Source organism: Orussus abietinus, unplaced genomic scaffold (genome assembly GCF_000612105.2).
Source record: "Orussus abietinus isolate OABI.00-Male unplaced genomic scaffold, Oabi_2.0 scaffold153, whole genome shotgun sequence".
Classification (NCBI taxonomy): domain Eukaryota; kingdom Metazoa; phylum Arthropoda; class Insecta; order Hymenoptera; family Orussidae; genus Orussus; species Orussus abietinus.
Window position 1 is genome coordinate 201,518 of NW_019394311.1, and position 23,523 is coordinate 225,040.

General features: G+C 37.3%; 4 protein-coding genes across 7 annotated transcripts; 2 read left to right on the forward strand and 2 right to left on the reverse strand.

Moving 5' to 3' along the window:
* The first annotated feature begins 430 nt into the window (after nucleotides 1-430).
* On the forward strand, nucleotides 431-11,607 carry LOC105697037 (high affinity copper uptake protein 1). Of its 3 annotated transcripts, none has more exons than XM_012419982.2 (5): nucleotides 431-667; nucleotides 8,765-8,929; nucleotides 9,028-9,260; nucleotides 9,370-9,399; nucleotides 10,467-11,607. In XM_012419982.2, exons 2-5 carry the CDS (start codon nucleotides 8,765-8,767, stop codon nucleotides 10,666-10,668), a joined length of 630 nt encoding a protein of 209 aa, XP_012275405.1. In that variant the 5' UTR covers nucleotides 431-667; the 3' UTR covers nucleotides 10,669-11,607. The 3 variants fall into 3 exon arrangements, with proteins under 3 accessions (XP_012275405.1, XP_012275407.1, XP_012275406.1); XM_012419983.2 differs by lacking the exon at nucleotides 431-667 and adding an exon at nucleotides 7,926-7,943; XM_012419984.2 differs by lacking the exon at nucleotides 9,370-9,399.
* Nucleotides 5,600-14,985, reverse strand: LOC105697036 (ras-related protein Rab-9A). 2 transcript variants are annotated; one of them, XM_012419980.2, is made up of 4 exons: nucleotides 14,704-14,985; nucleotides 13,749-14,590; nucleotides 13,390-13,646; nucleotides 5,600-5,689 (listed from the first exon to the last, which is right to left on the reverse strand). In XM_012419980.2, the coding sequence occupies exons 2-4, from the start codon at nucleotides 14,181-14,183 to the stop codon at nucleotides 5,623-5,625; spliced, it is 759 nt and encodes a 252-aa protein (XP_012275403.1). In that variant the 5' UTR covers nucleotides 14,184-14,590; nucleotides 14,704-14,985; the 3' UTR covers nucleotides 5,600-5,622. The 2 variants fall into 2 exon arrangements, with proteins under 2 accessions (XP_012275403.1, XP_012275404.1); XM_012419981.2 differs by lacking the exon at nucleotides 5,600-5,689 and adding an exon at nucleotides 11,743-12,986 and having other exon boundaries at nucleotides 14,704-14,982.
* A 135-nt stretch (nucleotides 14,986-15,120) lies between these two features.
* Nucleotides 15,121-21,777, forward strand: LOC105697034 (ribonuclease 3). Its single transcript, XM_012419978.2, has 13 exons — nucleotides 15,121-15,315; nucleotides 15,400-15,811; nucleotides 15,874-15,995; nucleotides 16,444-17,403; nucleotides 17,469-17,712; nucleotides 17,782-17,973; nucleotides 18,060-18,417; nucleotides 18,493-18,910; nucleotides 18,981-19,932; nucleotides 20,007-20,216; nucleotides 20,334-20,656; nucleotides 20,742-20,887; nucleotides 20,962-21,777. The coding sequence occupies exons 4-13, from the start codon at nucleotides 16,463-16,465 to the stop codon at nucleotides 21,648-21,650; spliced, it is 4,473 nt and encodes a 1,490-aa protein (XP_012275401.1). The 5' UTR covers nucleotides 15,121-15,315; nucleotides 15,400-15,811; nucleotides 15,874-15,995; nucleotides 16,444-16,462; the 3' UTR covers nucleotides 21,651-21,777.
* Nucleotides 21,653-23,089, reverse strand: LOC105697035 (mitochondrial mRNA pseudouridine synthase Trub2). Its single transcript, XM_012419979.2, has 4 exons — nucleotides 22,835-23,089; nucleotides 22,357-22,765; nucleotides 22,150-22,286; nucleotides 21,653-22,087 (listed from the first exon to the last, which is right to left on the reverse strand). Exons 1-4 carry the CDS (start codon nucleotides 22,959-22,961, stop codon nucleotides 21,765-21,767), a joined length of 996 nt encoding a protein of 331 aa, XP_012275402.1. The 5' UTR covers nucleotides 22,962-23,089; the 3' UTR covers nucleotides 21,653-21,764.
* Nucleotides 23,090-23,523: the final 434 nt, after the last annotated feature.

A 23,523-nucleotide genomic window follows, 5' to 3' on the forward strand; every position in this document is an offset into this window, starting at 1 on the left:
GAAACCGCTCCTTCGGTAGCCGAGAGTGTCTACCAAATCATTTGACATTAGTTCGGAACGTTACAGGTTACCGACATAATTTGAAACGAGAAAGAATGTGCAAGTGGTGCCATCTATCGTGACGTGGCGGATCGAAGCTTGTAACAGTCGGGTAGAACTTCATGAATGCTCGAGAAAAACGTCACATAACATAAAATACGCACTCGTTCCGTAGCTGAAGTAGTTTAACATATATTTTTTTTACTTCCCAAGTGTCATAACAATTTTGTATTTAACATTAAGCCCGAAAGTCACAGGTTATCGACGTCATTTGAAACGGGCGAGAATGCATTAGTGGCGTCACCTAGCGTGGAACGGCGAATCAAAGCCTGTGACATTCAGGCAGAACTTCACGAGCGTCCGAGAAAGGGGGTCCAATCCTCGTTTCGCAGTGCTCCACAGACAGGGTGTGTATGTACATCGTTGGGTTAATTCTTACATTTTCAATACCTCCCGGTAATGGTGAAAAGCGAGAAAGTTGTATACAGTTTATTTTTAACCACGTGGAAATCCGATTGAGTCGAAGGGAAGAGAAAACATCAAGACTAAGAGGAAGTCGTCCCGATCTACGTGAACTGTAGGAAAGTGAGCGGTCAGATCGGCGTGACATAACCTCGAACGACTAAAGGTGAGACCATGGATAACCTAGGATTTCACCTTGTACTAATCTTACACTGCACATGTACGTCAGAGGATTTAAATATTTTTCACGTATTATGAATTCTCAATGATCACTCTATTTTACCATTCCTTTTAATTTTTCCTGTATTCATCCTTGACAGGTACTCTTACCATGTAGCGATAATGAAAGTGCACCATAACCAGGTTAAGCATTTCTCTCTCCATTCGTGAAGAATCAGGCATTTAACACTTTGGTTTGACAGGTTCTACTGTATATCATAGAGTACATACACATTTAATTATTTATCTCTTTACATAGACTGTATTGCATGTTGGGGTTATTATATGTAAGCCTAATTTTTTATTCCATGTCATTTGCCACAGTTGTCAAGAACTGTCGCAAGTGCGAATTTCAATTTAGTGCCCATGAAATTGATTACAAGGGTCCATTTGCATGGAAAGAATGATACAGTGCAATCAAACGGAATTTGTGTCTGAAAATGAACATATGTTCTTCATAACCTATGCCAGTGAGGATAATAGATTGGGGGTTCTTGATATTTGCTGCAATATTCAATATATATTAACATCTCGAATTTCTGGTAACACTGTTATAGACCAATTCCATAAATATACAGTAATGATTGTCCTATCACTCTGGTGCATATCTGTAGGCACAAATCAACTGATAGGGAGCTGCTGTGCATGTCTCGATATACCAACCGGTCGTTTGCCCTCGTTGGGTAGTGTAATAATTAATATCAGTTCATCCTTATTGAACCAATTGAAGCCAATGATAGGGGGCCCTATAGGTTGACTGATAAATCATCCTCATTGGCGAATAATTTCATTTACCTTATATTATTACAGTAATTGCGATTTCCAGACTGTCAATTGATAAGAAAAATGCTTGTTCGAGTGGCGATAAGGCCGATATTTTTATTATTTTCCTTTCAACTATCTCGTGGCATTGAAAACATTGTACGTCAATTTGTCTCACATGTGCTCAGACGCCCTACTTCAAAAACATATAGCTACTTTGTTTTACAAACTACGTAAACGATCAATTTTACGCCGCTTTTATAACCGACAAATTTTAATGGCTGACTTCCTGACCTATTTGCAAAAACTCATATTTCTGTGCTCGGCTCGTATTTCATACATGTTTGATTTTATTGCGCGTGACCGTTCTTCCGGGTAAGGAACGGAGGAATTTTAATAAAAGGGATTCCTTAGGTTCATCAGAAATTCTTGAAGCTTCTTGACGCGTTCAGCCGACCTATATAAATCTGACCTTTATGATCGGTTCCATTAAGAGAGATCGAAATATCAATTGGCATTCCCTGAAGTTAATTTCAACCGAAAAATCGTCTTGGCGGTTTTAATCGACCCCTTAACATCACATTGATGGTCGATTTATTGAATAATACCGTTATCCCAAATTATTTTCTATCAAATATACTGGGGAATATGAAATTTTGAATAGTGTAATTTAGCGATTTATTAAAAGAAAAAAAAAGAAGATTTAAATTCATTAATGTTTAATCTCAGAATTTTAAAGTGCATCTTTGAAATTGCATAACGTCTTGATTTGAAACCGTGTTTTTGAAAAACAGAATTTGCCACTTGAATATATCAGTAGTTGAAGTATGTATAAAATAAAAAAATGTATATCTTCAAGTCGGCAAATTCTAGGTATTTGTGCGCGGTTTTATCTTGAGACATGGACCTTGATCTTGAAAGAATGCAGACTTAAAAATATTTAAGAGTACTGAAGAGTGATGTTATGTACTAGTTGTAGACTTTGAGTGATTCTACCTAGTGGAACATTAGTAAATAACCCCAGTAATCACTACAGATTTCGATTACGCCCATTGCAGATATACATAAATTGATTTTTTATGTATTGCTAATAAAAGTATCGATCTCTACTTTGAAATGAGAAATTTTCTTAATCTTTCTTTAAAATTTTAACGTCAAAATTATATGGTACGCAAAAAAATGTTTCAAGCAAAAGTTATTTGTTTTTTCGCGAGGATTTAGATAATCTACAAAAAGTATAGGTTTCCATTTGAAAATAACAAATGACCTTAACGTGGTCTTCAAAACGGTTTTAAAATAAAAAAAATTAACAACCTGTTTTCTTTTCTCTTTTCAAATCAAACAAATTTTATTTTAAACATTCTTCTCTGTAACACTTCGTCCTAAAAAAATATTACTTTTTCAGGTCAAATGCCACTTTATATTATACACGCAATATTTGTCTCACATAAAACAGAATTCAAGACTCCGGTTATTCCTTCTGTTCATTGTCGTTCCTCGGGACAGTTACAATAATGATGCTTAAAAGGTTTTCACGTAACCCTGAATAAAAGAAAATCGTTTAATTCTGGCTTGATTCCTAGAATAGAGTCACGCGATAAAGATAATGGATCACTAATGTTGAACAAAAAGTCTTTTATACTATAATTACTTTTTACAAAAATCGTCATACGCGATTGCGATTATTGATGTTCTTTTGGCTTATGGAGATCGTTTCTGAGACCATTACTTTTTATTGCTGATCATTGGAATGCCTGCTTTGCGACTCTTATTATCAATAAATTGGACAATATTATCCTCAACAATGACGACTCTTGTGTTACTTACAATTAAAAAATTATTCAGTCACAACATCGAGAGAGAGAGAGAGAGAGCAATCAATCGATACAAATTTAGCGATTTATCGACCAATAGATTATCTTCGATATTCTGCAGGGTAAACTTTCAAAACAACGATAAATTTAAGAGAGAAAGAGAGATTTGTCACGTAAAAAGATTCATCATGTTCAAAAGCGGTTTGGTTCATTCAAGTTGAAATCGTGATAAATGTGCGAGTTCACGTTTCTGTACCTTTGTTTTCTGAATTACGGTTTTCATACTTATTTTTTATCGTTCCTACAGCCTAGGAATTATCTAGTCGACTACTTAGCCATTGCTATTGCGTTTTCGATATTATTACTTTCGTAACGTAATAGTATCCTTGATAGGACGGGACATCGATAAGGTAATTTCGTACGTCATTCACATATAATGAACAAATTTACAGAGATGGTTCAGAAGTCATTCATTAATTTCAATCAATCGTCAAACAGAAACATTATATGTATAGTGAGGTTGAATATACTTTCTACGAAAACCCTTATCATATCTAATTATGTATGAAATTTTAGCATCCGTCAAATTACGCCGCAATAAATTGCGTTTTGTATGACTCGTTCGTAATCTCTCAAGGTCACGATATTCATTCCAGAAAGTTGCTCCGCTTTATCACATCGCGAAACTTATGTATCTTTTCTATCGTCCGAAATTGTTTCAAGCCTCTTTTGGTTGCAGCAACTTATTTGTGCATTTATTTTATTTTATTTTTAAGGGGATTTCAATTGTACATAATATGTGTACTCAAAAATAAGTACCGATCTATTGCGTGCAAATTGAAGGGTTAACTTTTCATGGAAAATTGACTGCGAGAGATCGTGTAATTCAAAGAAATGTTGACGATGCTGAAGTAGTAAAGAATACTGCTGCTCAGAAAACGCGTTACATAATGACTCCTCTTGGAGTTCCTCGTTCAGACTTTCCTTAATTTCTGATGGCAGCATTTGTTGAAAAAATTTGTTCTTCCGCTGTTTCTGGTTAGACTTTTCGAGTCCATCGCTTGGTCGATTTATTTCGAAATATTCGGTTGACGCATAAGTTCAAGCGATTTTTTTTTAATCATTAGAACAAAAGAACTGTACGAACTTATGTCTTGATCTAATAAATAATACGTTGCAAGCAACTGCAAGAAAGAGTCTGTGCAATATTTGTTAGTTGATTAATGGTGGCGCGATTGGGGTATAACTGCAAATCTGGACGTCCTTCTTGAGGCTTTCCTTAATTTTTAACAACATTAAAAATGGGATCTTCCGCTGTTTTCGGACTCATCTTTCGAGCATATCGTGTGATACGTTTATTCTGAAATATTGGGTTGAGGCATAAGTTCGTACGGTTTATTTTCTTTTAATGATACTTATGCATCAGCCTAATAAAAAGGAAATTACATCCAGTTGCAAGATATATTCTGAAATGTTAGATAGAGGCATAAATTCGTTAGGGTTTTTCTTTTTTACAATATGAACAATGAAACCACACGACTTTATAAAACCCTGTAGATTTGAGGGAAGGTATCGAATACGGTTTCGAATAAATGTAGTTTTATCGAATGGAGGCGGTTTTCTTTGACGGTACTTATGCATCAACTTAATGAGAAAGAAATTATATGTAATTGTAAAAAATCGTTCACACAATGTTCGCCGATCGATCGATGATGGCGCGATCACGTTGCCTCGGGAATCTGCAGGCCTCGACGTCCTCATTAGGGCTTTTTTTAATTTCTGAAAACAACGCTCGTTAAAAAATATGTTCTTCCCTCCTCGTACTTATATTTCTAGCATGTCGTTTGATCCATTTATTCCGAAATATTAGGTTGAGTAATACGTTCGTAAGGTTTTTCCTTTATTACGATTTGAGCAAAGTCCGCACGAACTTATGCGTCTACTTTATAAAGCACTGCAGATTTGAGGGAAGTTATACGGTTTCGAATAAATGTATTTTTATCGAATGGGGGCGGTTTTCTTTGGCGGATCTTATGCATCAACTTAATAACAGTCAAATGATATGTAATTGTAAGAAATCGTTCGCACATTGTTCGCCGGTCGATCGATAATCGCGCGATCGCGGTGCCTTAGGAATCTGCAGGCCTCGATGTCCTTCCACTTTTCCCTCTCTACATCCGGGACTCCGACGTAGTCCGCGGCATCGATCGCAGGGAATTCCACAAGTTGGATAACGATCGTTTCGATGATCGAAAGACGTTTACTTGGCCTTGACCCTGGTTTCGATATTAAATATTTTTCCCAACCGGGCCAGGTGACCCTTTCGTTATCGTCCGCGGTTGTTTGTCCACGTGTTCTGGTCGGTCGCTGCGTGTCCGGTGTTTCCGCGGTTTCTAGGATAACAACAGGAAAATTGTGCGGATAATAAGCATGGTTAAATATCGCGATAACCGTATCGGACGGTAGTGTCCATCTTTTCGCGGTTTCTGGACGAGCGAGGACATGCTCGTGGATTTCAATCGCGATTTCCCAGTTCCTTGGCGACTCTTAAAACCATTTTTTCATCGCTACTCGTTTTTCGAGGTCCCCCGAAATTTCTCCCTCTTCATCAGTTTTCTACAAGTAACGACTTTCCCTATTAATTAAAACCACAGTTTCTCAATCTTCCAACTACTCCAGAATCTATTTCATCAATGCTGTTCGTCCCTAGAACCTCTCTAAAAATCCTTTTCTTTTTCCCTATGGACGAGCAAAGATATACTCGTGATTTTTCGAATCCTTGATGTCCTCTAAATGCATTTAATCGGCACTATTTGTCCTTGAAATCCCTTGAAATTTCTTCCCCGTCATAATTTTTCCACAACCTAAGACTTTCCCATGAATTAAAACCACGTTTTCATCATTTTTTAACAATTCCAGAATCCATTTCATCGATGCTATTCGTCCCTAAAACGCCCCTAAAAATCCTTTCCTTTCTTTCGCTGAACAAGCAAAGATATTCATAAATTTTTCGGTTTCTTGATGTCTTCTAAATTCATTTCATCAGCACTTCTCGTCATTCGGAATCTCCCAAAAATTCTCTCCTGCATCGGACATGCGCGAAATTCGAGACGCAATTCGTCAGCCTCTTTTACTCACTGGTGTCAGTTCCAGCTGCATCGTTTGCATCTTGACTCCTAAACCCATTTTATCAGCATTATTTATTCCTCTCCACGTTGCTTTCGAGTCACGGTGAAGGCAGGACTAACAAGAAAACATTCCCAAGTATCCGCCGTTGATCTTATTGATTGTCATATATGTTAAAGAACATACAAATCTTAGAGACACGTGTTTTTATTTTATCTGCAATAGTCCACATTTAAATGGTGAAACAACCCCCAAAGTTTGGCAAAAATTCGATTTTTATATTAATTTTCGCAGAAGCAGTGGAGGGATTTCGACGAAAGTTGGTATAAACGTATTCTGTATAAGGAGAGTGAAAACACAATATTGTCCAATTATGTTACACCACCTCAAGGGGGTGAGCTACGCTTCAGGCGATATTTTTTTGTAATATCTTTTAAACAAGTACTCCTACTTAAGTTCCACTTACGCGATGTGATTGCTCACAAAAAATGAAGAAATACGTGTTTTTTTGCTTTTTGCCAATACACATTTATACATCGGTTGAAAAGAATGGATGTAGGTGGTATATGGGTGTATCCCGGCTATCTTTATTGGGTTATATCGTCATCGAATCTGTTGCGAGACAATTTCAGTTTCTTAAACAGTTTTTTAATTTATTTATAAATAATTACACGTTTACACGATTTATGTACAATGAATTAGTCACGATGTAATCCAATAAAGATAGTCGGGATATACCCATATATCACCTACATCCATTCTTGTCATCCGATGTATAAATGTTTATTGGCAAAAACCAAAAAACACGTATTTCCTCATTATTCGTCAGTAATCACGTGGCTTAAGTGCAACTTAAGTAATAGTGCTTGTTTAATAAATATTACAAAAAAATTTCGCCTGAAGGGTAGTTCACCCCCTTGAGGTGGTGTAACATTACTAAACAATATTGTGTTTTCACCGTCCTTATACACAATACTTTTATGCCAAGTTTCGTCGAAATCCCTCCACTCCTTCCACGCAAATTAATATAAAAATCGAATTTTCGCCAAAATTTGGGGGGTTGTTTCACCTCTTAAATGTGGACTATTGCAGATAACATAAAAACACGTGTCTCTTAGATTTTTATGTTCTTCAACATATATAAAAATCAATAAGATCAACGGCGGATACTTGGGAATGTTTCCTTGTAAGAGGGGAGTCCTCGACTCGGCCTGGTGCGCTGGAACTAAACGTCAGGAAATATATCCCTCCCTCTTTAGAAAGTCTCAGTTTCTCGCGTTTTTCTTCGCGTTCGCCAACTGCTCCCATTTGGTCCACGAAATCTGGACCTTGCGGTCTTTTATTCCCCGATCCTATTTCCCGTTAAGACCTCCAACAGGCCGACAATTCTCAGTCGATGTGGCACAATAGTCGCGCGTCGTAGTCTCCTAAAACGGAACCGCTTTTCGCGAAAGCTCATTCTGACACGTGGCATTTTGACAACACGTGTAAAAGTCATCTCCGTGCAAAAAATCATTCAAGGTACGAACTTCACCTTATTTACCGTTTTACACCTTAGATTCGGAGTAAAATCCCCAATTTTCGCGGACATCTATTTCGATCGTCAAGTGGTGCTTGTTCTTATTTGTAATTCGTGAGGATTTCTTTTTATGCAAGTATACCTAGTTTCGTTAACTGATATCTTAAACCAGACATTTTTCTCGTTTGAGGATTAAATATGTTTCGTGATAGTGAGAGGAACTGTATAAGTACTGGGAATTTACTAAGAGAGATTGTCCTGGTTAAGAATTAGTAAGATTAATCACTAATTTTGTCCTTAATGGAGATCGTATTTTGTTAAGTGGGAGGATTTATTGAACGCTGATAAGGTGTATATATTTTCTAAATGCCGAAATCTGGGTTTCTTGTCGACTTATCGGATCACTCCACTGTCCGAGGATAACTGTTTTCCAAAAATGTAGGTAAGCAGTCCTGTAACATGCGGTTGCAAGGAGTGCGGATAGAACATCTGTTAGGACTAAAAATCGAGGGTCTATTCCCTCAGAAATCAGTGAATACGATTTCCTTCTTCGAGAATCAATTGCCTTTGATTTCATACGATAAACAACAATGCTAGTCGGTAACAAGTGACGTTCGGCTTTAAAATTGTGACAATGTTTCGGTGATTTCCAACGATTTCCAATGATTTCTGCTTACGATTTTCATTTGATTTCCACATGATTTGGGAAATTAAAATACATTAACTTTCTGAGTGAATAACTTGTCGTTGAAAATAATCGCTCGTTAAATACAGGATAGGTTCAATGTCTGAATTGTGTTAATTCTTTTTTGTTCTTCGACAGATGTCTCACGACCACATGCATCACATGATGAACTCGTCGGGAGGCCACGAATCTCACGGCGCGATGATGTCTCACGAAGGCATGAAGCACGACAATATGGATCATTCCGGCATGCACGAAGACCACAGTGGCCATTGTATGGATCATTCAATGCATGGAATGTCGGTATGTGTACTTTCAACATTTACTCGTCAGGGCCTCTTCTGGGGAGCGTAATGTCCTGGATAATTTAATTTTAAACAATTAACAGAAGATAATCCTAGATGGCTTTCCACGGAGGATACTGCGAAACCGTGCTGTTTGATTCGTGGAAGATCGCGTCTGTCGGAGGACTAGTTGGATCATTCATCGGCATCCTGATAATGGCTGCCCTTTACGAGGGCCTCAAGTACTATCGAGAATATCTCTTTTGGAGGACGTATAATGCCCTGCAGTACAGGAGCGTGTCGATGCCGCAGGAGAAGAACGTCGTTTCCGAGGACAATCGGGTTGTACAGTAAGTACATCGACGGTGGACATTCGTGCTCGTTTTGTGTGCAGTCTCAAATCGGCTCTGATTGGTCTTGGAGCCTCACTAATTACCGATTTTCGTTTTGCATTTTTAGTATGGTTGGTGAAGTTATCCACAAACAGCCGTAAGTAATGTCGCTATTTTTATGTCTCGCAAATCTCTGGGGTATCCTGTTCCGCCAGCACCGTTCCTGTGATTCCTGCCACTGGTCCCTTTATTGTGAGATATTTGGCGTCACGCTTTCAGGATCTGCAACACTCACGTTTATCCGTTGATCTCTGTTTCACGTGGCATTTCTTGCCCCGTACGTGAAAGGTGTCTGCTTTTGTTAAAGCTTTCGCTGTCTTTCCCTCGTACCCTTGTACCTTTGGACTATTTATTTCTTTAAGGTGTCTCAAGATTTTAGACTCTGCAGTTTTTCGCTGTCTCATTCCCTTTCAAATCTCTATGTCTACTTCTTGCTGCTCACGCCGGTGGCAGTGAAATAGAATGGCACCGTAGTTTTAAAATGATTCTTATCTGATCAGAGCTGGGTAAAACGGTTCTAGGAATATATTTTTCAAATATAACATGCAACATAGGTTTATAAAATACATTTTAATTTTAAATCGGAAAATGGTCTTCTGTCCATTTATAGTGGAAAATGTAAAATGTATTAAATAGGTCAGTGGACAATGCGAAATGAACGTTTAATATTTTATTGAGAACTTGTGCATTTTAGTGAAGACTTGTATTTAATGATACTAGTGAAAAGCTAAGTTTAATCAGTTTTTGCAAAAGTGGCTGTTTTGAATTGGGTGTGTTTGACTACTTCGAGAGTTGACTCAGTTGACAGAAGAAGTTACTTTCTTATTGGTTTTTTTCTTTCGTGACATATTTTTGTTTGCATGCACCAGACGTTGATATGCACAAATATGTCCGTATAATTCAGTCTTACATGTATTTTCCCTGGATGTATTTAATTTTAAATAGAAATAGATTAAAAATCGATTTAAAACAAAAAATGCAAAGTAGTTTTCTGTTGTTATTTAAAATCCAAGATAAAAAATGGCATTTTACATATTACATACCTACGTCAAAAGAATTCAATTAAAATATATATCCAGCTCTGTATTATTCTATGAATAATTGTATTTAAGTTCTAAGCAAATAATTGCGGATTAATCTAACGAGTGTTCTATTTTTGCGCAGGCCCACGATGCTGTCCTGGATGCATTCCTTCCAGACGATATTACACATCGTGCAGATCGTCCTCTCGTACTTCCTTATGCTGATCTTCATGACATACAATGTCTGGCTGTGCTTTGCGGTAGTTTTGGGTGCTGCCATCGGTTACTTCTTGTTCGGCTGGAAAAAATCTGTAATCGTGGACGTAACGGAACATTGTCACTAGTGACTCGTCCTGCCGGCATTACCCGGTTTAACTTCCTTGCGAGTATACACACATGAACTTGTCACAGTAAAGTTGTTTTCGATTGTTGGAAGGATGTCTTTGCTATGGCAGGATCAACATTATAAGCAGACGATGTTAGATTTTATTAAACAACTTCCAGTGATTGTGTGAAACTCCTCTGGTTACTTTACATTTGATACGCTGCAGCGTACGGAACGGCCGTAATTGGAGTAAAAAGGGAATAAACCTTGAACGCACATATGTGCGCATACGTTGTTATGGTGCAAGACGAATCCATGAAATTTTATAACTGAACGGTTTTAACACTCACCGTTGATACAGGGTGTTAACGTATCTCAAGTTGTCTTGCAGGTGATGTGGAAGTGATAGCGGAAGAATTTGTAAATCGATATTGCGATCCGACCTAAGCACGATCAATGCTTACACTGTCCGCCGATGTAACGAGCTAGAATTAAAGGGGATTGAAATGTCGAAAGGCTTCCACGCCCTCGCAAAATTGGCATTACCGAGGAATTGTTTTTGTTGCATCTTAACGAGTCCTGATTTCCGTTGACGGTTTATTCTGGATGGGACGGAATAAGTTTCTGTCGTAATGCCAGGATTTAGAAATTTATCAAACGCCTAAAGTTACATGTAAATATGAAAAAATTGCTGAAATGTATATTATAGTACAAACATGCTGTTCTGAGACTGGTATACTCTTTTACGACTTTACACGTTCAGTGATGTTAATCGAAAAGAGCTTCGTCTTTCTTTTTTTTTCTTTTTCTTGATCTTTTTATCGGTGATTTTGGAGGGGTAAGGCACAAACATAAGTAACAAAAGTTGTAGAAGGATTATAGCATCCCAGTCAAAACTGTTACCCAATATTGTATTATTGTATTGTAATATAACGAATAAATTAATGAAACTTTGAAAGAACATGGACACATGGATATACAGATAAGTAGCCTTATATTGTGTCAGGTATCTTTATGATATGTCCTAATCATTTCGTAAGCTGATGTATTTTTACGCAATGAGAATTTTTATGTATCAAAAAAGTCACAAGATGTACCTGTGCTTTTCCGTGTCCCGGGATTGTTATGAGGAATGTCTTTTGTTGTATATCCATTACATGGAACACAAGTTAAACTTTCTGAATGAACGGTGAAAGGCGAGTTACTACCGTGACATCTTTGTCCTCTTTCAACGCCATCCAAATTGTGTAAAAAGTAGCTTATACATTGTGATAATTGAGCGTAAATGTCATTGCCTGATATTACTTTTACACGATTTTTAACCTCTACTAATATTTGGATTCCGTTACAAATGTGTATATTATCGGCACGTAATTGTACACTAAGCAACGATATTTTTATCGCAGTAATCAATATCTATCATGCGCAACAATTGAAAAAATATTTTAGTTATAGAAACGTTATAGTTTCTTGAGCGCGCCAACCATTTCCACGATAACATACCCGCATTAAAATACGATGTCTCATTTAGAATATACAATACATGCATTCACACGCTTATATAAATGTTTATTCATATGTTCTCTTGCATCAGAGAAAATATAAAATACCGAGCATTGATCATTCGCGAGATGAATGCAGCAAGACGTAATTTTTACGGAGATTTTAATGTTACAGTCAACTCGTTAAACGTGGCATTGCACTTTCTGACCGCAAGAATCTTAATATAATGATCCAACATACGCGGATAAGACAATATTAAATTACAAAGCTGCTGTACGATAATGGGTTACAGTTACTAATATTATTATCACAAGACACAATGAGATTTAAGTGGGAAGCTTCAAATACTGTTATTAGGTCGCAAACTGCGCACAAGGTTATGGAACAGGTAATTCGATTTTACAACACAGTATTTTGCGCTGATAACAAAAATGTAGAAGTGATATAAAAATGTATAATCTTTACTATATGAATTTTAATAAGATCTGCAGAATTTTAATAGATTAAAAGTAAGCACCACGAACATTAGTTGTTCAAAAGTTCTGCAAATCATATTTAAAATTTCTAATAGATTCATATATGTACGAAATTAAAGTACAACTGTTAACGAAAGACACTAACTAGATATAAATCAATTGTTGATTCCTTCTTAACCGAAAATATATCAATGAGCACATTCATGGATCCATCAACATAACTGTGAATAGATCAATCAATTTTTTTCTCGAGATACATGTTAAAGAGTATTGTATAGTATTAAAAATGGTGTACACTTAATGGTGATGAATGTTTTGAAGCCACACAAGCAATTCTCTTCAAATTATTTTGTTAGACCTAGAAAAAAAAAGCATGCTGCATATATAAGCTGCACTTCTTATCATATGTAACTACAGTGACATTACACTATTTAAATTCACAAGGGTGTATTAGTAGTTTCTGTGGGGGATAAGCGACTTTGGACCTATTTAGGAATAATTTGATGTAAACGAGCAATTGTGCTGAGAAAGTATGAATTAATATAGAAAAGTTATTGAGATTTCTAGAGGCTACACCAATGAAAGCTTAAATCTGAATGTCTGTTTCAGAGACTTCACATCAAATTAAAAAGTGAAAAATCTTATATGCTCCTTAGAGTGTATTCACTTGGTACAGCTATATTAATCGCACGAAAAAAATACTCCACGCATTGCTTCGGCTTTTAATAGAAACTATCGAAAGCTCTATGACGATAACCTACTCAGTGCCTGATATAGGCATGCAGCAACTCGTGCGATGTGGGGATTGTTGTTTAGAAAGATCAACCGTGTCATCTACAAGAGGACGTTCCAATCTAGCTTCTAGTTGTGACCAAGCCGCAACTGCAGCACCAAAGGCTGCTTCGACATTAGTTGCTTTTTTTGCCGATGTTTCAACTAAAGGAGGATTTCCATTTTCTGCGCACCAAGCCTGAGCTTCTTCTAATGAAACTTGTCTTTCTGATTCTGGAACATCTACCTAGATAGAGAAAGAAACAGTTTTAAAACATATATAACCTTAATACACATGTAAAGTAGAGAGTATATCTCTAATCTAAATTATTGAGAAAGACATACGTACTTTATTACCAACTACTATAAAGGGAAATGTAGATTCTTCCTGAACATCTGCATATAAGAGAAACTCATCTCTCCATGATGCTAAATTTTTGAAACTATTTTTATCATCTATTGCATATGTCAACAAGCAAATATCCGATCCTCGATAAAATGGTGTGCGTAATGTTCTAAAACGCTCTTGACCTGCCGTGTCCCAGATCTGAAGAGTATATGCTTCACCGTTGATTTCAATGTCCTTATTTAAAAATTCTACTCCAATTGTATGAAAACTGTGTTCATCAAAATGATTAGACACAAATCTATTCATTAGGCAGGATTTTCCGACACCTCCGTCACCTAATATCACAACTTTTAAAAGCGTAGAACGTTGTAGATTACGATTAGGTAGATTCGAGCCTCTTGCCGGGTTGCCTGACATTGTATTATTGGTAGACATTCTATTATATAAAATATTAAAGCCTTGTATGAATCGCGAGTGGGGTTTTTAAAATTAGAGATCAAACCATTGCGTTGTTTACGTCACAATACTGTATAATATCTTTTTGTTTTTGCATCAAAAAGCAGTCTTGTATTTAGATAATACTTTCTTTACTACGAGATCACTGGACGTATCACTGATTACTTCATTGCTTTTCTCCTGTGACTGCTGGAAATATCAGCGATCGACGGAACAATTCTTCTGTGAAAGGGTTTGTAGCACATCGGATTACTTGATTTTTTCATCGAGAGGTTTGCCTTGTTAGTGAATCAACGTTTTCTAGTTTTCATACTTTGAAGGAAGCAGGTGTGTTTCTTCATCCTTGTTCCACGGTTTAAAGGACTAATAGCACCCTTTTAAATCACCTGTCAAAGGTTCAATTTTAGAATCAAGACAAAGCCTAACCTTAACTTTCAACAAATGTATCTCAGAGCAATCACTTCAAATTAATGCCACTAAATTAAATTCCATTATTTACCTTTGACGTCAATTAACACACACGCACGTACTAAATGCCAATCACTGAGTAATAACAAGTACATTTGCGAAGACAGTACCCAATATACTCCTTGACAATTCGGCTACGCCGTCTACCTCGCAGTCTCTTCGTTAATGCGATCTACACACGAGTCTTTACATTCTTTGCGCCCGCCACTATTTACATCTGAGCTTTCGCAATTCCCTGACTAGTTAAATGTCATTAATATCTGATGTTCTTCCTAGGCTAAACGATTTTGACACATCGCTGCCAGTGGAAGAAACGCCCATGTTGAATTTCTGTATCCAACATGGCTGACTCGCATATGATCATATTTTAAAGTCCGTTCAAATCAAACAGAAGTTCATGCCATGAATTTGGCATTTAAAGCTCGCTTTCAATCAGTCTAGGCACAGCAAATAAATGAGGCAAAGAGTTCATATTCTTTGAAGTGGGGCTTTGTCACGTCCCGATATTTCATCAAAACATACGTTGCAAACGTATAACGCATTTACGGGTTTATCGGCTGACGCGCGGGAAAATTCAAACGGTTCCGAAACAATTAGAATATTACCATATTACCATTTAATTTGCACCGAATAACTGCATTATGTAAGTTTGTTATTAAATCCTAAGAAGAATATTACTTTGTGAATTCAGATTTATATAGTCTACCGAGATCCAAATCTTTTGTAGGAGTCTGAAGAATTTAATCAAATCGGAACACACATTCTTACCGGCGCCTATTGCGAAATGGAACTACAGGTGCAAGTGCAGCCCCTACCTGCAATCTTCAGACTTTGCCTTGTATTACCTGTGCTGTGAAAGTTTATTGTCGGCTTTCGTGTGGTTCAATTTTGCCAATTTGGAAGCGGGTCCAAACATGTCTGATAATGTCGCCGATGCGGTAGTTACACTGTTGTGCACCGAGGAATGCAGCGGGTGGTAGTGACGCTAATAAGCAGTGCGCAACGTGAGCACTCGTCGAGTCCCCGACGTCGTACAAGTCGAAGTCCGACTCGTCTATGCAGTCGCTATTCGAAGCGATAACCTCAAATTATATACGGAAGACGAGTCACTTAACGATTTCTCTTTTGCCGGTTTTTCGGTTGGTATCCAATGAAAGTATTCTGAGAACTCTATGGGTGTCTAAAGTGCATTTTTTTCCAGCTGTTTCAAGTGAACAGCTGACTCGCGAAGTGAGGTTATATTTCCTATTGTTGCATGGTTGCAAAAGTGCAGCGATCTACTATGCTGGGACGATCGAATCTTGGCCACTCATGATTATTGTGGTGAGTTGCTATACGAATGCATTATTTTTTTTGTGATAAATACTATCGTACAAATGAGTTCAAGGACACTTTGGAGAGAGAACACATTCGAGCATTTTGGAGGAAGAGCGTCATTCAGAGTTGATTGTGTGAACTTAAAATTAACCTGATTTTAATGTAGAAATTATAAAGGACGGTTGGAGATGGATTTTAGGTGATAGATTACTCGGTTTTTTAATTTCAAATATGATTCTCCAGTTAATGAAAGCATCGTTACTGTATATTCACGGATTGTTTATGTTATTTACAGTGTAGTAATGTATAGAGATGTATATGTAGAATTAATCTTTTGTTATGGGATCTCTTTAAATATGTTAATTTTATCTCTTGCGATTGTATAAGTAATTTTATGTGATGCGTATAGATTAAAATTTTATATTCGTAACACATTCATTTGCAAACTTTTCAGAGACGTATTTTAAATAATAATGGCCAATCCACAAGCAAATAATGGTCAGCTGTTTTATTGGGGTGGAGGTCAATCTCAACAAAACATGGGGTATTACACGATACCACCTCCGAACTTTCCACCACCGAATTTAAATCAGCCACCACCGCAGTATGATGTACCTCCTCCACCTATGATGGAAAATAAGCATTTCCCGCCGATTGCACAGTTTCCAGGAGCATTACCTCCTGTGCCTGCTGCTTACTCTGATTTGTCAGGACCACCTGGACCTGCAACTTACTCACAATTTCAATATCCAACCCAAAGAGATCCATCTTGCAATCAGAACTTCTGCATTCCTAATTATCCTCCAGCGATGGCAGGAAATTTTAATTGCAATTGGAATCCTAGAAATTCATACCATGGTAATATGAATTCCGATTGGTATCAAAGTAATACTACTTCAAATTGGAATGCAGGGCAAAATGAGACAAATACAACATGGAACGAATCAAATTCTATGCAAACTGTGGAGAAGAAAGGTTCACAGCCATGTTATGATTTGCAACAAAGTAATCGAAAATCAGAATGGAGATTTAATGATAACTCACCCTCTCGTAGTCATGCAGAGATTAAGAAACGTTCTAGGAGTCCTGAGGCCAGACATAGGTCGAGTAGGATGAGATATAGGTCAGAATATGATTCCAAAGAGAGACACAGTAGATACAGCAGAAATAGATCTAATACACGAGATTACTCCCATGACAGAGGAGATTCGGATAGAAGACAGTCATATCGAAGGACAGCTACTTATAGCTCACGATCCTCTTTAAACCCAGAAAGGCCAAGTATTCGTAGTCGGAGTAGAAAACGATCGAGATCTCAAGATTCACGAACATCCAGACCTCGGACACCCAGTAGCATTGTTCCAGTGAAGTATAAGGTGCTAACAGAACGAGAACTTCTTTTGGAGAAATACAGGTAAGTGGATTGAATTATGATGTATAATTATATAGTCCACTTCAATAACAAAATCAATATTACAGGCGTAACTATTGTGCTACCAGTAAAGATATGGAAAGAAAAATGGATGAATTATCTGCTATGGGTCCCGAAGGAATTTTGGAAAATGAAAGAAAAGTTTGGACTCGTACAGCTCCTGCTGATTTGTATTATACCAGGGATGAAAACAATCCAAAAGTTATGAGAGGAACGCCAAAGCTAATTGAATTATGTGACATCTTTAAAAAATTATTAATTGATCGAGCAGCTTCTGCAAGAGCGCTACAGGTTAGTGAAATTAAAATGATTAAGAATTAATTAATACAATGTTTTGAAACTGATAGTTTATTTGTGTAGGCCCCTTACAAACCACCACCTAGAAAAACTAGAGCTCGATTGTGCAAGCATAAATCTGAAGCCTGCAGTAGCTCTTCGTCTGACAGTGAAAGCTCCATGGATGAAGACGACAGGACTATGGAAGAGTTAATGGCTAAGAAGCAACACCCTCACAGACTTCATCCTGAAATGTGGTTCAATGATCCTGGCGAGGTATTGATAGTTTCTTTTATATATATACAAATAATATTTTTGTTACAAATTAGGTGTAATAAAATACCATGCCATATTTATTACAGATGAATGATGGACCACTGTGTAGATGCAGCGCAAAATCTAGAAGATCTGGTATAAGACACGGCATTTATGCCGGTGAAGGTGCAATTAAGCCATGTGAACCTAATTCGAATAACGCTGATAAATTATATCATTATCGAATAACAATAAGTCCGCCGACAAATTTTCTTACAAAAACCCCAACGATCATTAAGCACGATGAGCATGAATTTATATTCGAGGGTTTTTCCATGTTGTCGCATTTCCCTCTTATGAAGTTACCTACGTGTAAAGTCATACGATTTAACATTGAATACACTATCTTGTACATAGATGAAAAATTACCGGAGAATTTTACGATTCAAGAATTGGATTATTTTAGTAAGTCTCAACTCTTATTTTTTTTTATATTTAATTACATTTCGATTGTATAATTAATATGTTAATCATTTGCAGAGGATTATTTATTTAGCGAAATCTTGGAGTTAGTGGATTTTGACTTACACGCAGCAGAGGATAATTCTGGGTGCGGTCAGTTTCACTTTATGCCAAGATTCGTACGTGATTTGCCTGATAATGGTCAGGAAATCTTATCCATGAATGAGGTATTAAATTATTTAATAAAAAGCAGTAGTCTTCTAATAGAATCAGAAGAACTGCCACGATTAGTGGAAATGCCTCAGTATAAATGGCAGAGTTTTGCTGATGAGGTAAAGGGAATGGTAGTCACGCATCCTGGTAAAAAACCATGTAGTGTTCGCGTTGATCAGTTGGATAGGAATCAGGCAGATCAACCCCCGGGAGTGGTAACATATCCTGAAATTGTTCACTTTGGAATAAGACCACCTCAGCTCAGTTATGCCGGGAATGCAGAGTAAGTCCTATAGGAATTTCGTTTCTTACGATATAACAAATACCTCTTCATTAAAGTGTATATATTTCAGTTATCAAAAAGCTTGGAGGGATTATGTGAAGTTCCGACATTTACTGGCCAACATGCCAAAACCATCATTCGAGGACAAGCGGAAGTTAGAGGCTAAGGAGAATAAATTACAGGAGTTACGTACTCAAAGTAAAATGAAGAGAGACGTAACGATAGATGTCAGTTCGGAAGGCTTTTACAGAACTGGAATCATGTGTGATATAGTTCAACATGCCATGTTGATTCCTGTGTTAGTCTGCCACTTACGTTTCCACAAGTCCTTGGATAATTTGGAACAGAATCTCGGTTATGAATTTAAAAACAGATATTTACTACAGTTAGCCCTTACTCATCCAAGTTACCGAGAAAATTTTGGTACGAATCCTGACCATGCCAGGAACTCGTTAACGAACTGCGGTATACGGCAACCAGAATATGGAGATCGAAGAATCCATTATATGAACACACGAAAGCGTGGTATAAATACGTTGATAAATATTATGTCACGATTTGGTGCAAGAAGGGAAACGGAATCATCGATAGCACATAACGAGAGATTGGAATTCCTCGGAGACGCTGTCGTTGAGTTTCTGACATCCATTCATTTGTTCCATATGTTTCCCGATTTGGAGGAAGGAGGCTTAGCTACATATCGAGCTGCTATTGTTCAAAATCAGCACCTTGCTGTCTTAGCTAAGAAATTATGTTTGGAACAGTACATGTTGTACGCACATGGTAGTGATTTATGTCATGACCTGGAACTGAGGCATGCAATGGCCAATTGTTTCGAAGCGTTAATGGGTTCCTTATTTTTGGATGGTGGAATAGAAGTAGCCGATAGAGTGTTCGGTGAAACTTTGTTTAAGGATGAAGACGATCTTATGAAGGTTTGGGTCAACTATCCAAAACATCCTCTGCAAGAGCAAGAACCTACCGGAGATAGACAGTGGATTCCGAGCTTTGAGCTATTACAGGTAAATAAGAGTTAAAGAATATTTGATAGGCATAATTTTGACATATAATTAATATCTCGTTTATATTTTTATAGAAATTGACCAAATTTGAAGAGTCGATCGGTATTGAGTTCAACCACATACGTTTACTTGCTAGGGCTTTTACCGATCGCAGTATCGGATATACAAATTTAACCCTAGGTTCTAATCAACGTTTAGAGTTCCTAGGTGATACAGTATTACAATTAATTGTTTCCGAATATCTGTACAAATTTTTCCCGGAGCATCATGAAGGGCATTTATCTGTAAGTATTAAATATGTGTGTAGATAAGTATATTATTTGGCGCGAAACTCTACCGAATTTCCTGATTTACGCAATCTGTGGTAAGAGTGATGTTTAAGGTATGATGTTTTTATGCAGCTTTTACGGAGTTCTCTCGTCAATAACAAAACACAAGCTGTGGTGTGCGATGATCTGGGCATGACTTGGTATGCTTTGTATGGTAACCCAAAGGCTGAATTGAAAACGAAAGATAGAGCTGATCTGCTTGAAGCCTTTTTGGGGGCACTTTATGTAGACAAGGGGTTGGAATTCTGTCATGTTTTCTGTCATGTGTGCTTCTTTCCTCGTCTCCAAGACTTTATTATGAATCAAGATTGGAATGATCCCAAAAGTAAATTGCAACAGTGCTGTTTAACTCTGAGAACAATGGACGGTGGTGAGCCTGATATACCGGTATACAAGTAAGCAGCTTTAAATGTTTCATTTAAAAAACACCGAAATATGTACACTCAGTTTATAAGGTTATTTCTTGTTTATTTGCTTCAGAGTGATTGAATGTAAGGGGCCAACGAATACACGAGTATACACAGTTGCTGTATATTTCCAAGGGAAACGGTTAGCAAAAGCATCAGGTCACAGTATTCAAGAAGCTGAAATGAATTCCGCCAAAGAAGCGCTTGAAAAATCTCAAGGTAATAACGTTTTGCTGCATTTATTTAATGATAAGAGAATAGATTATATTTAATACATGTATTTTATTGTACAGATTTGTTCCCTCAACTGGATCATCAGAAACGTGTAATTGCGAAAAGTATGAAAATGCAACATTGGTCTAGTAAACAGAAGTCTCGTGGAAAGCCGACGAGACCTGCTGATAGATCTGATGACTCTGACTCCAGTCAAAACCGTAAAAGAAGAAGTCGTAGTAGAGAGCGAGATGTAGTAGATAGGCGGTCCAGGGATCGTTATGACAGTTCTGATCGTAGGTGGAAAGAAATGGATAAGAGCGGGGACAGACATCGAAGTCATAGAGACAGTTCTTCAAAACGGAAGGAAGAAAAATCAGAGCGTACAGCTCAAAGCACAATACAAAAGGATTCAACAGATAACGGGAATTCATACAGAGATCGTGATCGTAAAGATAAAAATTCAGATAAAAAAGCACAGAGTTCCGATAACAAGTCTAATGTAGAGACTAAAAAGTATGACCGTAGCAAATCTAATTTTTCTAAGTGTGAAAATGATCACATACCTTCAGCTGCTGGTCAGTGTAACAGAAATCATACAAGTCTTGAAGTTCAAGATCAAGATGACGGCTCTGATCAGTTGTGTTATAGAAATGATAGAAAACGGAAACACTCAATGGACAAGGCTAGAATTAGTAGCGACGATGAAGCCATTGTGGAGCAACAGAAAAATAGTAGGTTTCAATCAGAGAAAAGAGCAAAACCATAAAATATAAATCAATTTATAATTATTATTGTAAAGTACAAGTTAGTACGATATGATTTTACAAGTATCATGAATGTATTATACAATTGGGCCATCTTACTGTGAATAAAATTTTTTTTATTCTACTTTATGATCTACTTGTTTTGGTACTTGCTTTGTGTATTGTACAACCCCATCTACTTGAAGATTTGGTTTTACCAAACTAGGATTCTCTTGACGCATTATAAACTTATTCTTATTAATGAAGTTTTTACACAATTTCATGTTCTCTAAAATGTTTTCAAGATTCCAATATTTTTTTAACAATGCAAGCTGTATATCAAACAGTCCATATTTAAAGCATTGAACTTGTGTACACGTTGCAGTGGTATGCAATTCTATGCCTATTTCGTGGATCAAGCTTTGTAAATATTGCAGGGATTCATTTATAGATACTACTTCTGCAAAATAAAGAAATGTCAATATTTTCTACATTTTACAAATTGTTGATAGGCATGCTTACCTAGGGTAAATTCTGGAGAATTGAAATCAATGCATTTGATTGCATAAATCATAGGAATATTATTATCAGCTGGTCTGATAGGACCTTTCGTAGCTAGTTCATATGCAGCTTGACTTTGCATATCTACTCCACATAATCTGCAAGCACGTATAAAAGTTAGAACAAATTATAATCTGTTGCACTACATATGACCTTAATGAAACATACTCGAACATCTTCTTCTGATGCGATGACTGCATACTTGCACAAATCCTATCAATCATGATTCTTTTAACATGTTTATAAGAAGACTTTTCAATAATTTTTCCAGTTATAAAGAAAGTGTCCGTCGCTTGACCCAAAGTACCTTTAATTTTATAAAAACTTGTAGGTCGTGATTCACGGATTTTGTGAACTATACGGTTGCCTGAATTAACTCCACATAATAAAATGCCAGAAGCATCTGATCCAAGATAATTTGAACTGGTCAATTTTAAGTCTTCATGTTGATAACGTGGTCCAACTACAAGTATGTGGTCAGCATAACTTGGTCCGACCGACACTGTCATTGGTTTATTTGTCTCACCCTCTATATACACATGATTTATAGGTGGTCGTACTTTCATGCTGTTTAGATCTATATAAAAATGCATTTTGAAAGATTTGAAAATATGTAAAAGCATGGACTAATGTAACAAGTTCTAACCTCTACATAAGTGTGCCATCAACGTCTGTCGAACTTTTTTAACATGTACTCCAGGCGGTTTGTATACGGCAAATACTCCGTTTAATAACTGCCACGCTAGCCTAGCATCAAATATATTTACACGCATGTTTATTATACTATTTCCACATCAATGCCAATCAATGCGGCAGAATTTTACTACACCTCATCATTATTGTTTTCAAACATAACTGAACATAGCTTAAAACCCGTTAAAACCAAAAGCCAGTGTTGCCACTGTCGCGATTTTGAGGGTAGTAACAGCAGAGATGAGTTGGGAGATTGCTCACGGGCAGGGTCGCGCGATCCCACGTGTGCTGCCCTCTGATTTCGTACGTTAGCTTTCACCGTTTTTTGCCCCCAAGGGCGGCGCAACGAATTTCTGGTAGGGGCTCGCGCAATCGCGACGGCTGTGCCATCTACCAGTTGCCGTTGGCGGCTCACGTATTCGTGATGGTAATACCATGCGGCAGTTGACGGTGGTGGCTTACCACTATGGCGATCTCCTAATTCATCTCTGCCAAATCAGAGATGAGTTGAGAGATTCACGGAAAGGATCGAGCGACCGCGTCCTGTTCGACCTCCGGTGGAGGATGCAGACGGCTAATGCACTTGCCACCTGTTACAAATCTGGGCAGCCGGAGAACCGGCTGAAAAAGTGAAGAACTCCT

What these genes read in the sequence shown, in the direction of transcription:
- LOC105697035 (XM_012419979.2), bottom strand. Translation starts at nt 22,961, where the DNA reads ATGCGTGTAAATATATTTGATGCTAGGCTAGCGTGGCAGTTATTAAAC. An exon ending in GATGGCACACTTATGTAGAG is followed by an intron (nt 22,766 to 22,834) that starts GTTAGAACTTGT and finishes ATTTTTATATAG; the next exon opens with ATCTAAACAGCATGAAAGTA. An exon ending in TTCTCCAGAATTTACCCTAG is followed by an intron (nt 22,088 to 22,149) that starts GTAAGCATGCCT and finishes TTTATTTTGCAG; the next exon opens with AAGTAGTATCTATAAATGAA.
- LOC105697036 (XM_012419980.2), bottom strand. Translation starts at nt 14,183, where the DNA reads ATGTCTACCAATAATACAATGTCAGGCAACCCGGCAAGAGGCTCGAAT. An exon ending in TTATAGTAGTTGGTAATAAA is followed by an intron (nt 13,647 to 13,748) that starts GTACGTATGTCT and finishes TTCTCTATCTAG; the next exon opens with GTAGATGTTCCAGAATCAGA. An exon ending in ATGCCTATATCAGGCACTGA is followed by an intron (nt 5,690 to 13,389) that starts GTAGGTTATCGT and finishes TTGTTATCCTAG; the next exon opens with AAACCGCGGAAACACCGGAC.
- LOC105697034 (XM_012419978.2), top strand. Translation starts at nt 16,463, where the DNA reads ATGGCCAATCCACAAGCAAATAATGGTCAGCTGTTTTATTGGGGTGGA. An exon ending in CCTGATATACCGGTATACAA is followed by an intron (nt 20,657 to 20,741) that starts GTAAGCAGCTTT and finishes TATTTGCTTCAG; the next exon opens with AGTGATTGAATGTAAGGGGC. An exon ending in AGCGCTTGAAAAATCTCAAG is followed by an intron (nt 20,888 to 20,961) that starts GTAATAACGTTT and finishes TTTATTGTACAG; the next exon opens with ATTTGTTCCCTCAACTGGAT.
- LOC105697037 (XM_012419982.2), top strand. Translation starts at nt 8,765, where the DNA reads ATGTCTCACGACCACATGCATCACATGATGAACTCGTCGGGAGGCCAC. An exon ending in ATTCAATGCATGGAATGTCG is followed by an intron (nt 8,930 to 9,027) that starts GTATGTGTACTT and finishes AGATAATCCTAG; the next exon opens with ATGGCTTTCCACGGAGGATA. An exon ending in GAGGACAATCGGGTTGTACA is followed by an intron (nt 9,261 to 9,369) that starts GTAAGTACATCG and finishes TTGCATTTTTAG; the next exon opens with TATGGTTGGTGAAGTTATCC.